General features: G+C 50.0%; 1 protein-coding gene across 1 annotated transcript in view; it reads left to right on the forward strand.

The window, feature by feature from the left end:
• Positions 1-3,484: 3,484 nt before the first annotated feature.
• ASTN2 (astrotactin 2) overlaps positions 3,485-13,049 on the forward strand; it is a 315,089-nt gene continuing 305,524 nt past the window's right edge. Inside the window, 1 exon segment of the mRNA XM_035890105.1 lies at positions 3,485-3,670. Within this exon segment, the coding sequence (XP_035745998.1) occupies positions 3,485-3,670 (186 nt within the window).

The raw sequence follows: 13,049 nt of genomic DNA on the forward strand, positions 1-13,049 counted from the left end.
AAAAGCATTTGAAAGCTCTGATAACAGGCAATCTTGCTGCAGACTATTGCATCCTTTCTGATGGACGGGCTATCGCTGCTGTAACTACCATGTAGATAGTGGAGTGACAACGCGTGTCCAGTGAAACACAGGCAGTATAATATTCATGTCAAGTATATGAGGCCAAGAAACTTCCCTCTGTTTGGGTATTGAAGGGCTCAGCAGCTAACAGGGCTTGAAAAGGCTTTTTCTTTTTTTGCAAGCGGCGAGCGTGATTGAAGGCTCATGATGCCGTGGCAGTGCTGGGAGGGGTAATGGCCAGGTTTCCCGCACCACGGGCTGCAGGGGTGAAGAGCATACAGGTATTTATAAATGTATGGTAAATGGTACCCCAGCTTGGCAAGTCAACTTCTGTCAGAAATTGCCTCACTGCTGGGTTTGCTTAAAATTGTGAAATGAATGTTAAATTGAAGTTTCTACTTTTGGAAGAGACCTTTTGAAAATGAAACAGGCTTATCTTCAGTCTAGGCTAAAATCCAAAAAATTGCCTATTTCTCAGAACTCCTCAGAAATGTTCTCTGTGATCCTTTTAAGCATCCCATGCAAAAATGTGTACGCAAGGGGAAAAATTTGGAGGAAGGTTGACCCTGGAGGATTTTTTCCCTGATTCCTCAATGTGACCGAGCCTTTGGAGACCATGGCGGTGGGGTCCTGGTGGCACCTGCATCAGGTCTGTGCTGTGGTCTGGGCGATATAACCTCCTTTCCTGAGCTATTTTGGAAAGGTCAGCTGCAGGGATGTGTGTGTGCTGGGTGTGGAATACTGTAAATCATCCTCTCCTAGGGGTGGCTGCCCCTCTGAAGAGAGTTAAGATGGCTTTGCATAAGCAGAGTCCTGTCTCTCGATGCTTCTGGGCTGCCCCCTGGCCTGTTTGTCTCTGTAGAAGGGGTTGTGATATTGGTCCCAAAGCTGAGTTACTGCCTTTCAGTCCTAGAAGTAGCATTTGTTGCAATTTTAGTTAGAGGAGGAGATGCTTTTCAGTACAGACCTTTGAAGTATTGCTAGGAAAATGACTGCAATTAAGCAGCCTGATATTCCTCTCATTTTGTTCTTCAACCACTGTAAGAAACCTTCTGCTTTGGCCTCTTTGGAGGTGGGAGGCATGAGATTCACTTCGTTAGATTCCCAGGTGTTGTGCAGGCTGCTGTCCTGCAGCGTGAGCCGCAGGGCTGTTTGATTTACAGGGTGAAGAGTGCAAGCAACACCTCTTGCGACTGATTTGCTCTAGCAAATGGCTATTTATATTAAAGGAGGGAAGGGATTATTAGGAGCGATCTCAAAGCAATGACAAAGATACGACAAGGGAGTTCGCGCGTCGCCTCCAAATTGCAAGTGTGGGCTCTTGATGGATCCCATGCATGGTCAGGAGCTGTTTAGTTTTTCTCCTTTGAGTGCTCAGATTGGGGATAACGATGGGCGCTGTGCTCAGGAGGCAGAGATAATGAGCACAGCCCTCTGATTCGATTCAGGTGACCGTGCAGCCGGCTCAGGTATGCCACAGCGTAATTAGTGAGGTGCTGAATCAGGGAGTTGGCAGGAATGGGGATAACCTTGTCCCTGCCCTCAGCTGGGCTATGCCTCAAGGGGGGATCCTGCGGGACCCGGGGTGTGATGGGGACATCTCTGCGACCAGGGGGTGGTTGGCTCCGGTTTAATCCACAGTGGAAAGCTGGGAGCTTGCTGCTGGAAAACGTATTGATTTCAGGGGTGAGAAAAATTGGTCCTGAAGGATGAAGAGGTTTTTTTTGCTGAGTTAGGACATGGGTTTGCAGAAGCATTGGAATGGGCTGCCCAGGGAAGGGGTTGAGTCCCCATCCCTGGGGGTATTTAAAAGCCAGGCAGACGAGGTGCTTAGGGCCAGGGTTTAGTGGTGGGATGGCAGGGTTAGGGGAATGGTTGGGCCTGGTGATCTTAAAGGGCTTTTCCAACCTAAATGATTCTATGATTCTATTCTAAGTGGAAATGCTCGGTCTCGTAGCCTGCCCAAGTGTCTTGAAGCATCTTGTCCTGAAAGGTGTGGGTAACTCCTCAGGACAGCCTCAGCCAGGCTTGTTTCTTCCTTCGTCTCCACTGGGAGCTGGAACTGGATGGGCTTTTGCCCAGCTGTGTTCAGGAAAATGAAATGCAAAATGTGACCACCGTTCCCTGGCTGCTTTGCCCACAGGGGAGCAAGCCCTGTCTTCCCTGCTGACCCCCTGTGGCCGAGGTGTGGAGGAGAACCTTGTCCCTGTGCCCACCATGGTGCCAGGGGAACCAGAACTCGTGCAGTTGCTTTTCTGGAGCAGATGGACCATGCAGCCTGCAGGTCACAGTCCATTACAGCTGGTTGCTCTTCCCAAACAGGAGGGAATTGGATTTGGGGCTCCCACAAAGCAGGTGATTGCTGAAGCCATGCGCCCAGTGACTAAGAGGACCTGACTTGCTTCCCATTGCTTATATTGTAAATGGAAAAACAAACAGAAAAAAAGAGGTGGTGGAAGGAGAAATATTTTGGCTCATTTTGCGCTAGTATTTTTTTTTCGGTTTTGATTCGGCTGCCAAACTGCCAAATCAGTTCTTTGCAGAGATCCGTTTAAAACTTGATGGGCAGCTGTGGAGCTGTCAGCGCTCCTAAGGCCTGCTGGGCCAGGGCAGGGTCGGCAGCTGAGGCTTGGGGCTGCTGGCTCTGCCTGTGCTGGGGGCTGCAGGGCTGGGGCTGGCTTTTGGTTACGTGGTGCCTGGGTTGTCCAAGCCCATAATTATTCAGGTGGGGAGCTCCCGCAGTGGATGTGTGTGCCGGGATGCTGTAATCCCGGGCTCCCAGGGTGCTTATGCTGTAAATCGGGGTGGGGTGGGATGTAAAACTAACAGAAGGCTGCAGAAGATGACTGACAGATGTGCAACCCCAAGGTCAATAGATATTTGTCAAGGTTATCTCTCCTTGCTGGTGCTCCGTAGTCTGTGCTGGGAGTGTCCCTGTTAAATACAACTGCAGTGCTACCTTGCAACCTGGGAGAAGGTTTTGTTGCAAACACCAGCAGCGTGGGTACCAATGTCTGCGTTTGGGCTTGCTTGGCACCAAGTGTCCTCCCTCTGCCCTGTGCCCAGCAGCAAACCTCCCCTGGGCTTGGCTGCAGGTCTCTAGGATCTTCCAGCCCTTTTGCTGGACAAACTAGAGGAGGTTAAAGGCACCTTGTGCAACATGGTATTTACTGTTGTTGCCTTTCTAGTGCGGAGATCCCAAGCATGCTTAGCCCCTGGTGGCTTTTTATTAAGGAAGACAACCGTTACTGTTCCTATATGGGGGAAACGGCAGACAGAGGCCAAAAAACAATGCTCAAGCTCATCCTGTAGATCAGAAGCGGTACTAGGGGTAAGACCCAAAATTTCCAGGACTGCTAAGAATAGCACCTTTTAGCACCATGGAGAAAACTGATCCTCAGTTGCATGTTTTGTCCCTGCAGAGATGTCGGGGACTGTGGCTGACATTTCACTGGTACACTGGAAGCAGCAGTGGCTGGAGAATGGCACCCTGTACTTCCACGTCTCCATGAGCAGCGCCGAGCAGCTCTCCCGGGCCACCCCCCCCAGCCTCCAGGAGCCTTCAGAGATAGTGGAGGAGCAGATGCACATTCTTCATATCTCAGTCATGGTGAGTCAAAGCTGCCGATGGCATCGAAGGGGAAAAGAAGACCCTCTAGGGGGGGATGGCAGCTGGCAGCCAGGTCATGGTGGGAGGGTGATGATAAGGAGCAGGGTGATGAGACTGATTTGCAAATGTCCGTGTGCCTTCCCATTTGGGCCTCCAGAGAGGGAGAGATGTGTTTGAATGGAAAAAAAAAAAAGGTGTGTGTGGTGAAAGTGGTTGGTCTTTTAAGAACATGAAATAAAATAAAACAACAGGCTGTAGGGAAGAGGCTGTTGGGAGGGTGACAAGGAAGCTTGTGGTTCCTCCTGCCTCTGCTGGCAAGCGGCGAGGTGTCTTGGTGGAGTATTTCTCCTTGGTCTTGTGTTTGGACATGTGCAAAGGCAAGATTTCGGGCTTGGTCGTTTCTTTCTGAAACAGAATTTTACCTATCAAGTGAAGATGGGCTGTAGCGTGATCCTTCTCTTGCAAAGGATGAGCTTGACCTAAAAGTAAAAAGATGATCCAGATGCTTTGAATATCTCTATCTCAAGTGTTTATGTGACCTTTTGTTAACATATCCTGTATGCGATCTGTTGACTTTTAAAATGCTTATTTCGGTATCCTGTGAGGTGGTTGCTTACGTGTTTGGATCTGGTCCATCATCCCTCTGTGCTTTAGAGCTCTGTCTCTAAAACAGGACTCAATGTATTGTCTCTTAGCTCCCATGGGGATAAATTGCCCCATCAAAAAAGAAAAAAAAGTTAGGCTTGTAGATCCTGTGCATGTCATCTATTTGCCCAAAGTCAGTCTTTTATAGGTTTGGGGATCCCATTGCAGCAACCCTCTGCAAAAAGGTGCATCTGTTCGTATCTCTGAACCCATGCATCGTCTCCACACCTTCTGTTCTTCGTTTTGGAAGGAGGAGCAGAGATGATGCCTGTGCAAAGCCTTTTTATTTATTTTTTTTTTTTTTTTATTGAACAAGCGGCTGTTTGGCTTTTGCAACTTAAATCTGTTTGTTTAGAGCATCTCAGCCCTTGTCAGTGGGGCTTTAGGTTGGGCACTGGGTGCATGTGAGCACGGAGAGAGGCTTTGCATTAAGGCTGTTGAGCAAGATCAGAGGCAGTATGATAGCAGGATGGCAGAAGGGAGGGGAATCGGGGACTGCAGCTTACTGGGTTGGGTAGGGGACACTTCTTACATCCTGCTAAAAACATCGGTGTGGTGGAGTTTTGGAGGGGAAAAAGGTAAGACTGGTGTACTTAGGAAATGAGCCTGAAAAAAATAGTGAGACATGGATCAGGGAATGAAGACAGCAAACCTCAAGTCTGGGGCGGGAAAAGCTCAGTCCCTGGTCGGAGCGTGGGGTTGCTTGGCTGTTGTGGGCAAACCTGTGCCAGGGAGAAGAGGCCTGCGGCTGTGGGGGACGCTGGCTCTGGAGCCTGGTGATTACTGCAGTGGATCGAAATGCAGATTTTCTTTAGTAGGGAGAGATTCAGTCCTGGTCCTCAGACCTTGCTGAAGCTGATCTTTCTAAAAAACAGCATGATGATTGTAAAGGATTGATGCTTTAGCGAGAGAAGCGGGTTTCTTTGAGAAATTCCTGCCCAGAGCCTTCAATTGCCGTGCCTCAGGGCGCCGGTGGGCTGGAGCTGAAGGCATTGCCATGCATATTGCAGAAGAAATGGTTTTGCACTCTCATCCTGGGTTAGCCAGTGGAGAAACACTTTGCCACATCTCACCAAAGCCGATCACATGGGATCATATGCGGCTTAGTTGTGGGAGTTAAATCATGCCCGGATCCTCTCCTGCCCTTCTGCAAGGGGAAGACAGGAGAGTTCCTCCTGCACAGAATGAGCCGTAATTCCCCTTTCTTTATAAATCCTGGTACTCCTCGTGATGGGAGCCAAGGTCCCAGGCAGGGATGTGGGTCCGGGATGGGGTCTGGGCTGCACGTGTGTCTCTGAGGAGGCAGAAGCCCTGGGTGTTTCTTCCCTGGGTCAGGATTGTAGCACAGACTTGAAACTTTACCCGGTTTTGTTGTTGTGTTTTTTGGTTTTTTGGGTTTTTTTTTGTAGAAGTTTCATTATCTTTTTGAGTGAACCTGAACCAAGTTTTGAGTTACTAGCAGAAGATAAATGTGTATTTTGTTGGGTTTTTTTTTCCCCCCCTCAAGACCACATAGAGTTCTGTAGCGGAAGTAAAATGGGGCAAAAGTCTTTGTTTCTTGGGTGAAATATTTCACCCAGGTCCCCAGGCTCTGTTCAGGCTGCTCTCCCACGCCTTTACCTTCCTCCCCTGCCCCAGCTAAATCACATCCCAGAGAGCCCCCATCACCTGAGCCCTCCTGCCTTCCCGGCCATGCTGTGCTTGGCCACCGCCAGATCCCAGTGTGGGGGGCTGGGGGTACCCCCTGCCTGCCCTCTCCTGCCTCAAGATGCTGCTGAACATCCCCATGTCCTCCTTTCCAGCTTCTCAAATCCTTTTCCTTCTGCTTCCTACCGTAAAGCCCAATGTCTCGGGCATGCTCTCTATAGACGGAAGCACCGTTATCGCTACGCAGGAGGAGTTCCAGCCCACCCCAGCTCTGCCTTGGCATTCAGGGTCTGTGTGCCCCGTTCATCATCAGCCCAGCATCTCACTACAGGGGACAGGAGGAGACAGGGAAAAGTGCTTCCTTCCATCTCCTTTAAGTGGCTGTAACACTTACTTTTACCTGTCTCCTCGTCCTCTGGCTGAGTTATAGAAAGCCGGGGAAGGTTTGCCTGGGGGATCTCGCTAATCCCCTGCTTAGGGAGTACGCTGGCAAAGCTTTATTGGACAGTGAGGCATCTCCAAGCTGAGCTCCCTCTGACGGGAGCATGGTTTTGGATTTGTGTAGATGTTTTATGACTTGGCTGGTTGCTCCTGCTCTGTCTCTAAAGCCAGGACCCCATCTGCGCTGCATGGGGGCTCTGTGTGTGTGTGTAAATCCTGGATTTACTCCTTCTCCCAGTGATTTTGGCTGTTGGTGTGTGGCTTTCTGGTTTGGGGTAGGTTTGTTTCCAGTGGAGCAGGAAGGGGGCCACTGGTATCTGTGGCCCTGGGGCCACGGTTTGCCCCTGCAAAAGCTGTGGGTGCTGGCTGACTATGACCCTCTTCACACCTCCCTTCCCAAGCTCAAGGTCATCTCTGATAGCAAAATAATACTTGATTTTTATTTTTTTTCCTTCCCTCACTGTTTTTTCTTAATCACTCCCCAATGAGACATAACATTAATTACTGAAGTTAAAGGGAATTCAGTCTCCATTACTGTCTGCCACCCCTTTCCTCTTGGCTTGAGCATGTAAAATTTGTCTTCCAAATGAAACGAAGGGGAAAAAACAAATATGGAAACGCTAGATTTTATTTTTTTACTCTTTTTTCCTGCAGTGTCAAGTAGAAAGAAATCAATATTTTTGTCATTACGCCTGTTGTGTGTTTTCCCCATAATCTTAGCTGTCATTTGGGTTTAATTGTGTTGTTTCCTCTTGTGTGGAAGTAAATCTTATCTGTTTTGGATTAAAATTCAATGAAGGTCACAGCAGCTCGAAAACTTACCAGGCTGCAGCAATTAATGTTCATTTGGCTTTGATAAATTGGAATGTTCCCCACAATAGGAGTGGAGTGGATTTCAGAAGCAATAATTCTTCCATTAACTCAATGATTCCCTGCGTGATGGAGCGTCTTGTCACTGCTCTGTTTGTCATCTGTCACTTCAAGGAGCTGAGCATATGCCTGATATGATTTATCATGATTATTGGGGCTGCTGGTGTCAAAATATTTTAAACCACTAATTATTCCAGCTTTGCAAATTGCTGAATTTAACAAAACGTAAGAGATGTTTGAGTTCTTTTTTTTTTTTTTTTTTTTTGTTGGTCCCCACCATCTTGTGTCCCTGTTTAATTATTGCTCTGCGTCGTGGTAAATTCAGACCTGGGGCTCCGTCCAGCAGCGTTCGTCGATGGAGACTTGTTTGCTGGGCTCTGGGGAGGTGAAGGGCTGGGGATGGGCAGGACAGGCGTGTTTTACCTCCACTCTGACCCACCTTGTGGGCTTTGGCAGGGCCGTTGCACCCAGCGGCTCCTCCCAGCCCTGTAGATGCCCGGGGTGCCGGTTTGGGGAGAGGATGCAAAGCCACGTCCCGCCCGGCTGGCGGGGGGCTGGGGTTTCCCCCCTTACACCTGGGTGGGCGATGCGGGTCAAAGCCCCGACTGCGGGATATCGGAGCTGGGACCGTGCCTGCGTGGTGTGTGGGTGCATAAATGAGCTCTGCGTTGCCTCTGCTCTGTCTCCAGCAGAAATAAGGTGGGCTTTTTTGAGAACGGTAACAAGCAAAAGCCTTCTTTCATCTTGTGCCGTTGCCCTGCAAGGGAGCATTTCAGTGTCTGGAATAAAAGGTGACCAGACCTCATCAGGCTGCTTTTTCTTTTTTTTTATATATTATTATTTTTTGTTTTTAATGCCTACTTTCTGCTAGCTGTTACTGGCAGTAGACAAGTTAGCTGCTGGTTTCTAGGTCTCCCAGTGGATTTTTTCAGCTCTTATTTATACGAGTTTCCTTTTTTCTTCTTGTTCTTACGCATCCTGATGTTTCCCTAATGATCAGCCATTGGTGCTGTGCTCTGTCAGCCTCAGAGATGGGTATAAAGTGTGCTCTTAAATGCTTCGCTCTGATTTAGCATCCTGCTCTGAAGTGGAGCAGGGGGGGTCCCGTGCGTCCCAGCAAGCGCGGTTTCTCATGGCTGCCTTGGGCTGGGGTAGCTCTCTGGTTTCTTAAGCACTGCAGGAATATCCAAGAGCAAGCGAGATTTTGGAGGTGCTGCTGTCTCCTTTCTGAAACTGCTGTCACCCAGTGAGGGCCATGACAGATGCATTCATTTGCCTTTTTTTTTTTTTTCTTTAATCTTTCGCCGTTATCTGTGACCCATATCACAACTCTCCCTCCCTCCATGCTCCGCTGCCCGCGTTTCCTCAGGGATCCTCTATCTCATTAGGCTCTTGCCTTTCGGCTTGGCTGCACAAAGCATTGTGTGTGGGTGGCATTGCGCTGGCCCTGCGCAAGCGTTGGGGTGCGATGGCAGCCGTACCCTGGCAGACGAGCCCTGGGTGCCTCGGCTGCCCTGAGCACAGCATCCATCAGCATGTTGGACAGGATGGTGAGGTGTTCTCCAGAGAAGTGCAAGCCCAATTGCCTTTCTATCTGCATGTGCCGGCGGGGGTTATTCTCCTTCCCGTGGATGGATATAATGCATACCAGTGAAACTGGGCTTATCCTGGTGTGCACGGGAGGGGAGAGTAAGCTAAAAACCCTTTGCAGAGCTGAGGCAATTCCCATCCTTCCCAGTAAACAGCTCTGACAGATCATTCCAGGTCCCACGAGCTTCAGACACATCCACGTGCGGGTTCCTTCAGCTCCAGCGTTCCCCTCTGCTCGGCCGTCATTTGAGTGGTGCCTCATTTTCCTACTCAACAGTATTTTGTCCTCCTTTGTGCAAAGCTTCCCAATGGATTTACTTCCTTCCTGACCATGTGCTCACAGCTTGCGTGGCTGCGTGTCCTGTGGGATGGTTGACCACTCCAGCAGAGCCGGCTGCTCCAAGTGGGTGCAAAATGTTGCTTGAGCCTTGCTCTGGCTCCTTGCAGTGTGTCTTGCTGATGGCAGCACTGGAGGACCTGTCAGCCAGCTCAGCTGAGGAGGGGAAATGGCGCAAGGTGAGTGATGAGGTAGTGAAGAAGGCACAACATCTGTGTCATCGTTTCTGCACCAGGAGGTCAACCAGATTCATAAAACATGCACTTCCAGCTTGTGATATGTTTAGGAATTAATTAAGGTAGGGGGAGAATTGCTGCTGAAGCAGATTTTCTTATCTGAACGGTATTAAAAAGCTGAATCAATCTCTAATGAGCTGGTTTTATTAAAAAATAAAACAAAACCAAAAAGAAAAGCCCTATTTAACCCCAGGGGTTGGGTTCAGCGTGTCCCTGTGTGAGAATCACATCCCTGCTCCTCACGTGTGGGGAGAGGGAGAGGAGGCACCCACCCCAGCGGGTAGGGGGACCGAGACCCCCCAAATCCCCAGGGGGTGGATGGGAGCCCTGGGCTCTGTGCTGATGGCAGACCAAGCCATTGGCACCTGGCCCGGGGCTGTGTCCCACCAGCAGTCCTCCTTGGTCTGCTGAAGGTGGCCCTAAGCTCTGCCCTAAGCCACCCTGGGGTGGCCAAAGGGGCCGGTGGGACTTTTGCTGGCTTTAGAGGCCCAAGGCAGTGCTTGCAGACCTTGTCGATTTGGGGACTGGAGCTCAGCACAGCTGAAAGCTGAAGTTCACCCCAACGACCTTTATCTTCCCTGTGCTGTCTGGAGCACGTTGGAGGCAGTAATGAAGTCATGCACATCTGGACTGGTGCGGGGAGGGCTGCCTGGTGGGCGAAGCTAGAAGGGAGCCTCCTGGTCCTCTCGCCCTGATGCTGTCGATCGTGTCTGCTCTTCCCTGGGATCAGGGCATTCTTTGGCTTCAAATTTCATTTCCATAATGTGCCATTAACCAACTTTTTGTAGGCTGGGAGAAGCAGCCTCTTTCGTTCACCCTCCCCCTCTTCTCTGTTCTCCTCCTTTGCAGAGACTGTATAAAGCAGGGACTAAATGTAGTTAACGATGTGCTCTTGTATTTAGGGAATTCATTTTGGGGGGATTTGTCTTTAAAGTGTCACTTTTGTGACAATGACACCTGTTATGTTAATAATTTTTCACTAATCTCTCTCTGTTTTCTACCTTAGCTACTGTGAATACATTAGACACTTTATAGCTTTCTATCTGGCAGATTCTTCCCCCCCCCATGTTAAAATATGTAACTGGAGTGCTTGATTTGCATCTCTGATAAAGCAAGGCTGAATAAATACTCTTAGTTCATCCGAACTGAGCAGCGAACTAACTTTCTTGTGTCATCCCCAGAGCAATCAAAGTTGGTGCTGGGGGAGAAGCAGCCACAGGAAGCGTTTGGGAGGGGTTTGCTTTTTGCAGATGGCATCGAATGCGTGGGAGGGATCTGCAGCCGTAGAAAATTCCCAACCTCGACGTGTTGAGAAAAGAGGATCGAGGGGGGGAAAAAGTAAGAACGCACGTTGGAAAGGTGGCCGGTATAGTCAGGGGCTGCTAGAGCTGGAAGGGGGATGCTGAAGTGGTGAGGAGATGGAGAAAAACTGCAGGAGGAAGGCTTTGGAAGCGGGGTGAGGAGCATCGGAGCAGCATTAGCTGGTGGCTCGAGGTGGGACACGCAGCAAGGCGTCGTGCGCGTCTGCCGTCGCCCCCATGCCGGGGCCCTCCATGCTGCTGGCGACAGCAAGCCGTGTATTTTTATCGTGCGGAGCGCTGGGCTGTGCGGGGAGTTTGCCGGTTTCAGATTCTCGTCTTGAACTTGTTCCCTTCCTTCCTCCTCCTCGCTCTTCCCCTTCCCACCATCTGTCTGGGAGAAGTGCTTGTGCATCTACAGTGCCGCAGGGCGTAGCTGGTAGCTTGACCTTTTCTCGATGTTTTTTTTTCTCTCAGCCTGGGCGAAGCAGATGGAAAAGCCAGGCTTTGGTGGGGCAGCTCTGCCTTGGCTCCTGGTTTGCAGAGCAGTCGGGGAGGAAGGAGGGTCCCTGTCCCGCACAGGTTGGGTATCCTGGTGCTGTGGGTCTTGCTGAGCTGCAGGGCCCCCCAGAGAGAGCAGTTCCACGTGGGAGCCCTGTGCTAATCCTCGGTGTAAAGTGCCAGGAATGTTTGATCGGTACCTTTGAAACATTGACGTAAACACAGAAATGCTTTGCAGTTACCAGCCTAGATGTAATTGCTTTAAACTGCCAGGCTCAAAACTACATATGGCATTAAAACTGTCGTGAGACTTTAATCCAGGAATCATAGAATCATAGAATCGCTTTGGTTGGAGAAGACCTTTAAGATCATCGAGTCCAACCTTTAACCTAACCCTGCCATCCCACCACTAAACCATGTCCCTGCGATGGATGCAGAGTTCTCTGGGAAGTGCGGGGGTGGCGGGGGGTGGCTGGCCCCTGGCTCCAAGGTAATGGCTTACGATGGAGAGTGTTTTCCAGGGCTGCAAACCTCGCACCGCCTGCCTCGGGGTGCTCCTTGGCCGGGTGTCGGGAATGCCGGCAGGGTGTAGGGTGCTGTCCCCTCTGCCCGAGGCTGTGTTCCGTGCTGGGGGACACCGGGCACACTCCCTGCCTCCCTGCAGGAGTGGCTGGGGCTTGTGCGTTCTCTGGCTCTGTCAGGCTCTGACGCACGGGGCACGGGGTGATGCTCCTCGCCTAACCGTTTGCTTTTTCTATTTGAGCTGCAAGGGCGAGGCTGTGGGCTCGAAGGCTGGGCTGGTCTTCACTCCTTGTCTGAAGTATCTTGCTTTTTCCTTCAAACCTTGTGTTACCTCCCTTCTCTTGGCAGTTATTCTCGTTTGAATGCAAGTTAGAGATGTTTGCATTAGTTAAAATGTTGTCGGTACCAGGAGTTGGCTCGTGTAAAGGTGAACTGTGATGAACCTGATGCAGAATAGCTTAAAGCTGGTTGGGAAAGGTTTTGCGTTACAGCACTACAAGAGACTGAATTTTTATTTGGTTGGCAAATCCCAAAGATGGGTGTAAGTGTTAACGACAGGGTGAAATGCAATATCATATTTGTCCCCAGAAATATGATGTTTGCTTTCAGTTTGGGCTTTTTTTTTTCCATTTAAAAATAAATTGGACTTGGTTTCACAAGGCAACGTTATACTGTGAAAAGGCAGAGCGCTTTTTGTTCAGGGAAGTGTCAGAATGAAATGTTTCTACTCTTCCACACTTCCCATATCCTCCCCAAAACCACTTATGCTTTATTTTCAGCTGATGTGAAAGTGTCTGAGCAGATAAACCATTCCTTGAAAAAAAAAAAAAAACTTGCCAAGCTCTTCGTGGAGTAGCTGTGCCTAAACCCCAGGAGACGTGGTGCCGGGGGGGACGTGGTGATGGGGGTCTGATGGCTGCCCACCAAGTTTCTCCAGCCTCTGCAGCACCTGCTGAAGGGGATGCTCAAATACCTGCGGCTGTGAAACAAGGGGAGGAAGCTCATGCATATGTGATTTTTCTCTGATCATCATAGGACTGCTAATATAGGAAAGGATTTTTTTTTTATGTGCGTGTCTGGATGTTGCTGCTGTGGGAAGTTGGGCAAAATTCCCACCAGCTTAATTGGGAGCAACATCGGGCCAAGTGCAGTTATTTTTACCTGTCACGCCGCCTCCTCCCTCCCACCTCCATCCCCCCAACAAGAAGGAGCGAGCTCCGTTTCAGCCTTCAAAAGGTCTCCACCAGCTGCAGGCAGCAGCCTTGTGTTCATGATGTGCAGCAAAGGAAAAG

Source organism: Egretta garzetta, unplaced genomic scaffold (assembly GCF_000687185.1).
Source record: "Egretta garzetta isolate BGI_Z169 unplaced genomic scaffold, ASM68718v1 scaffold190, whole genome shotgun sequence".
Lineage (NCBI taxonomy): Eukaryota > Metazoa > Chordata > Aves > Pelecaniformes > Ardeidae > Egretta > Egretta garzetta.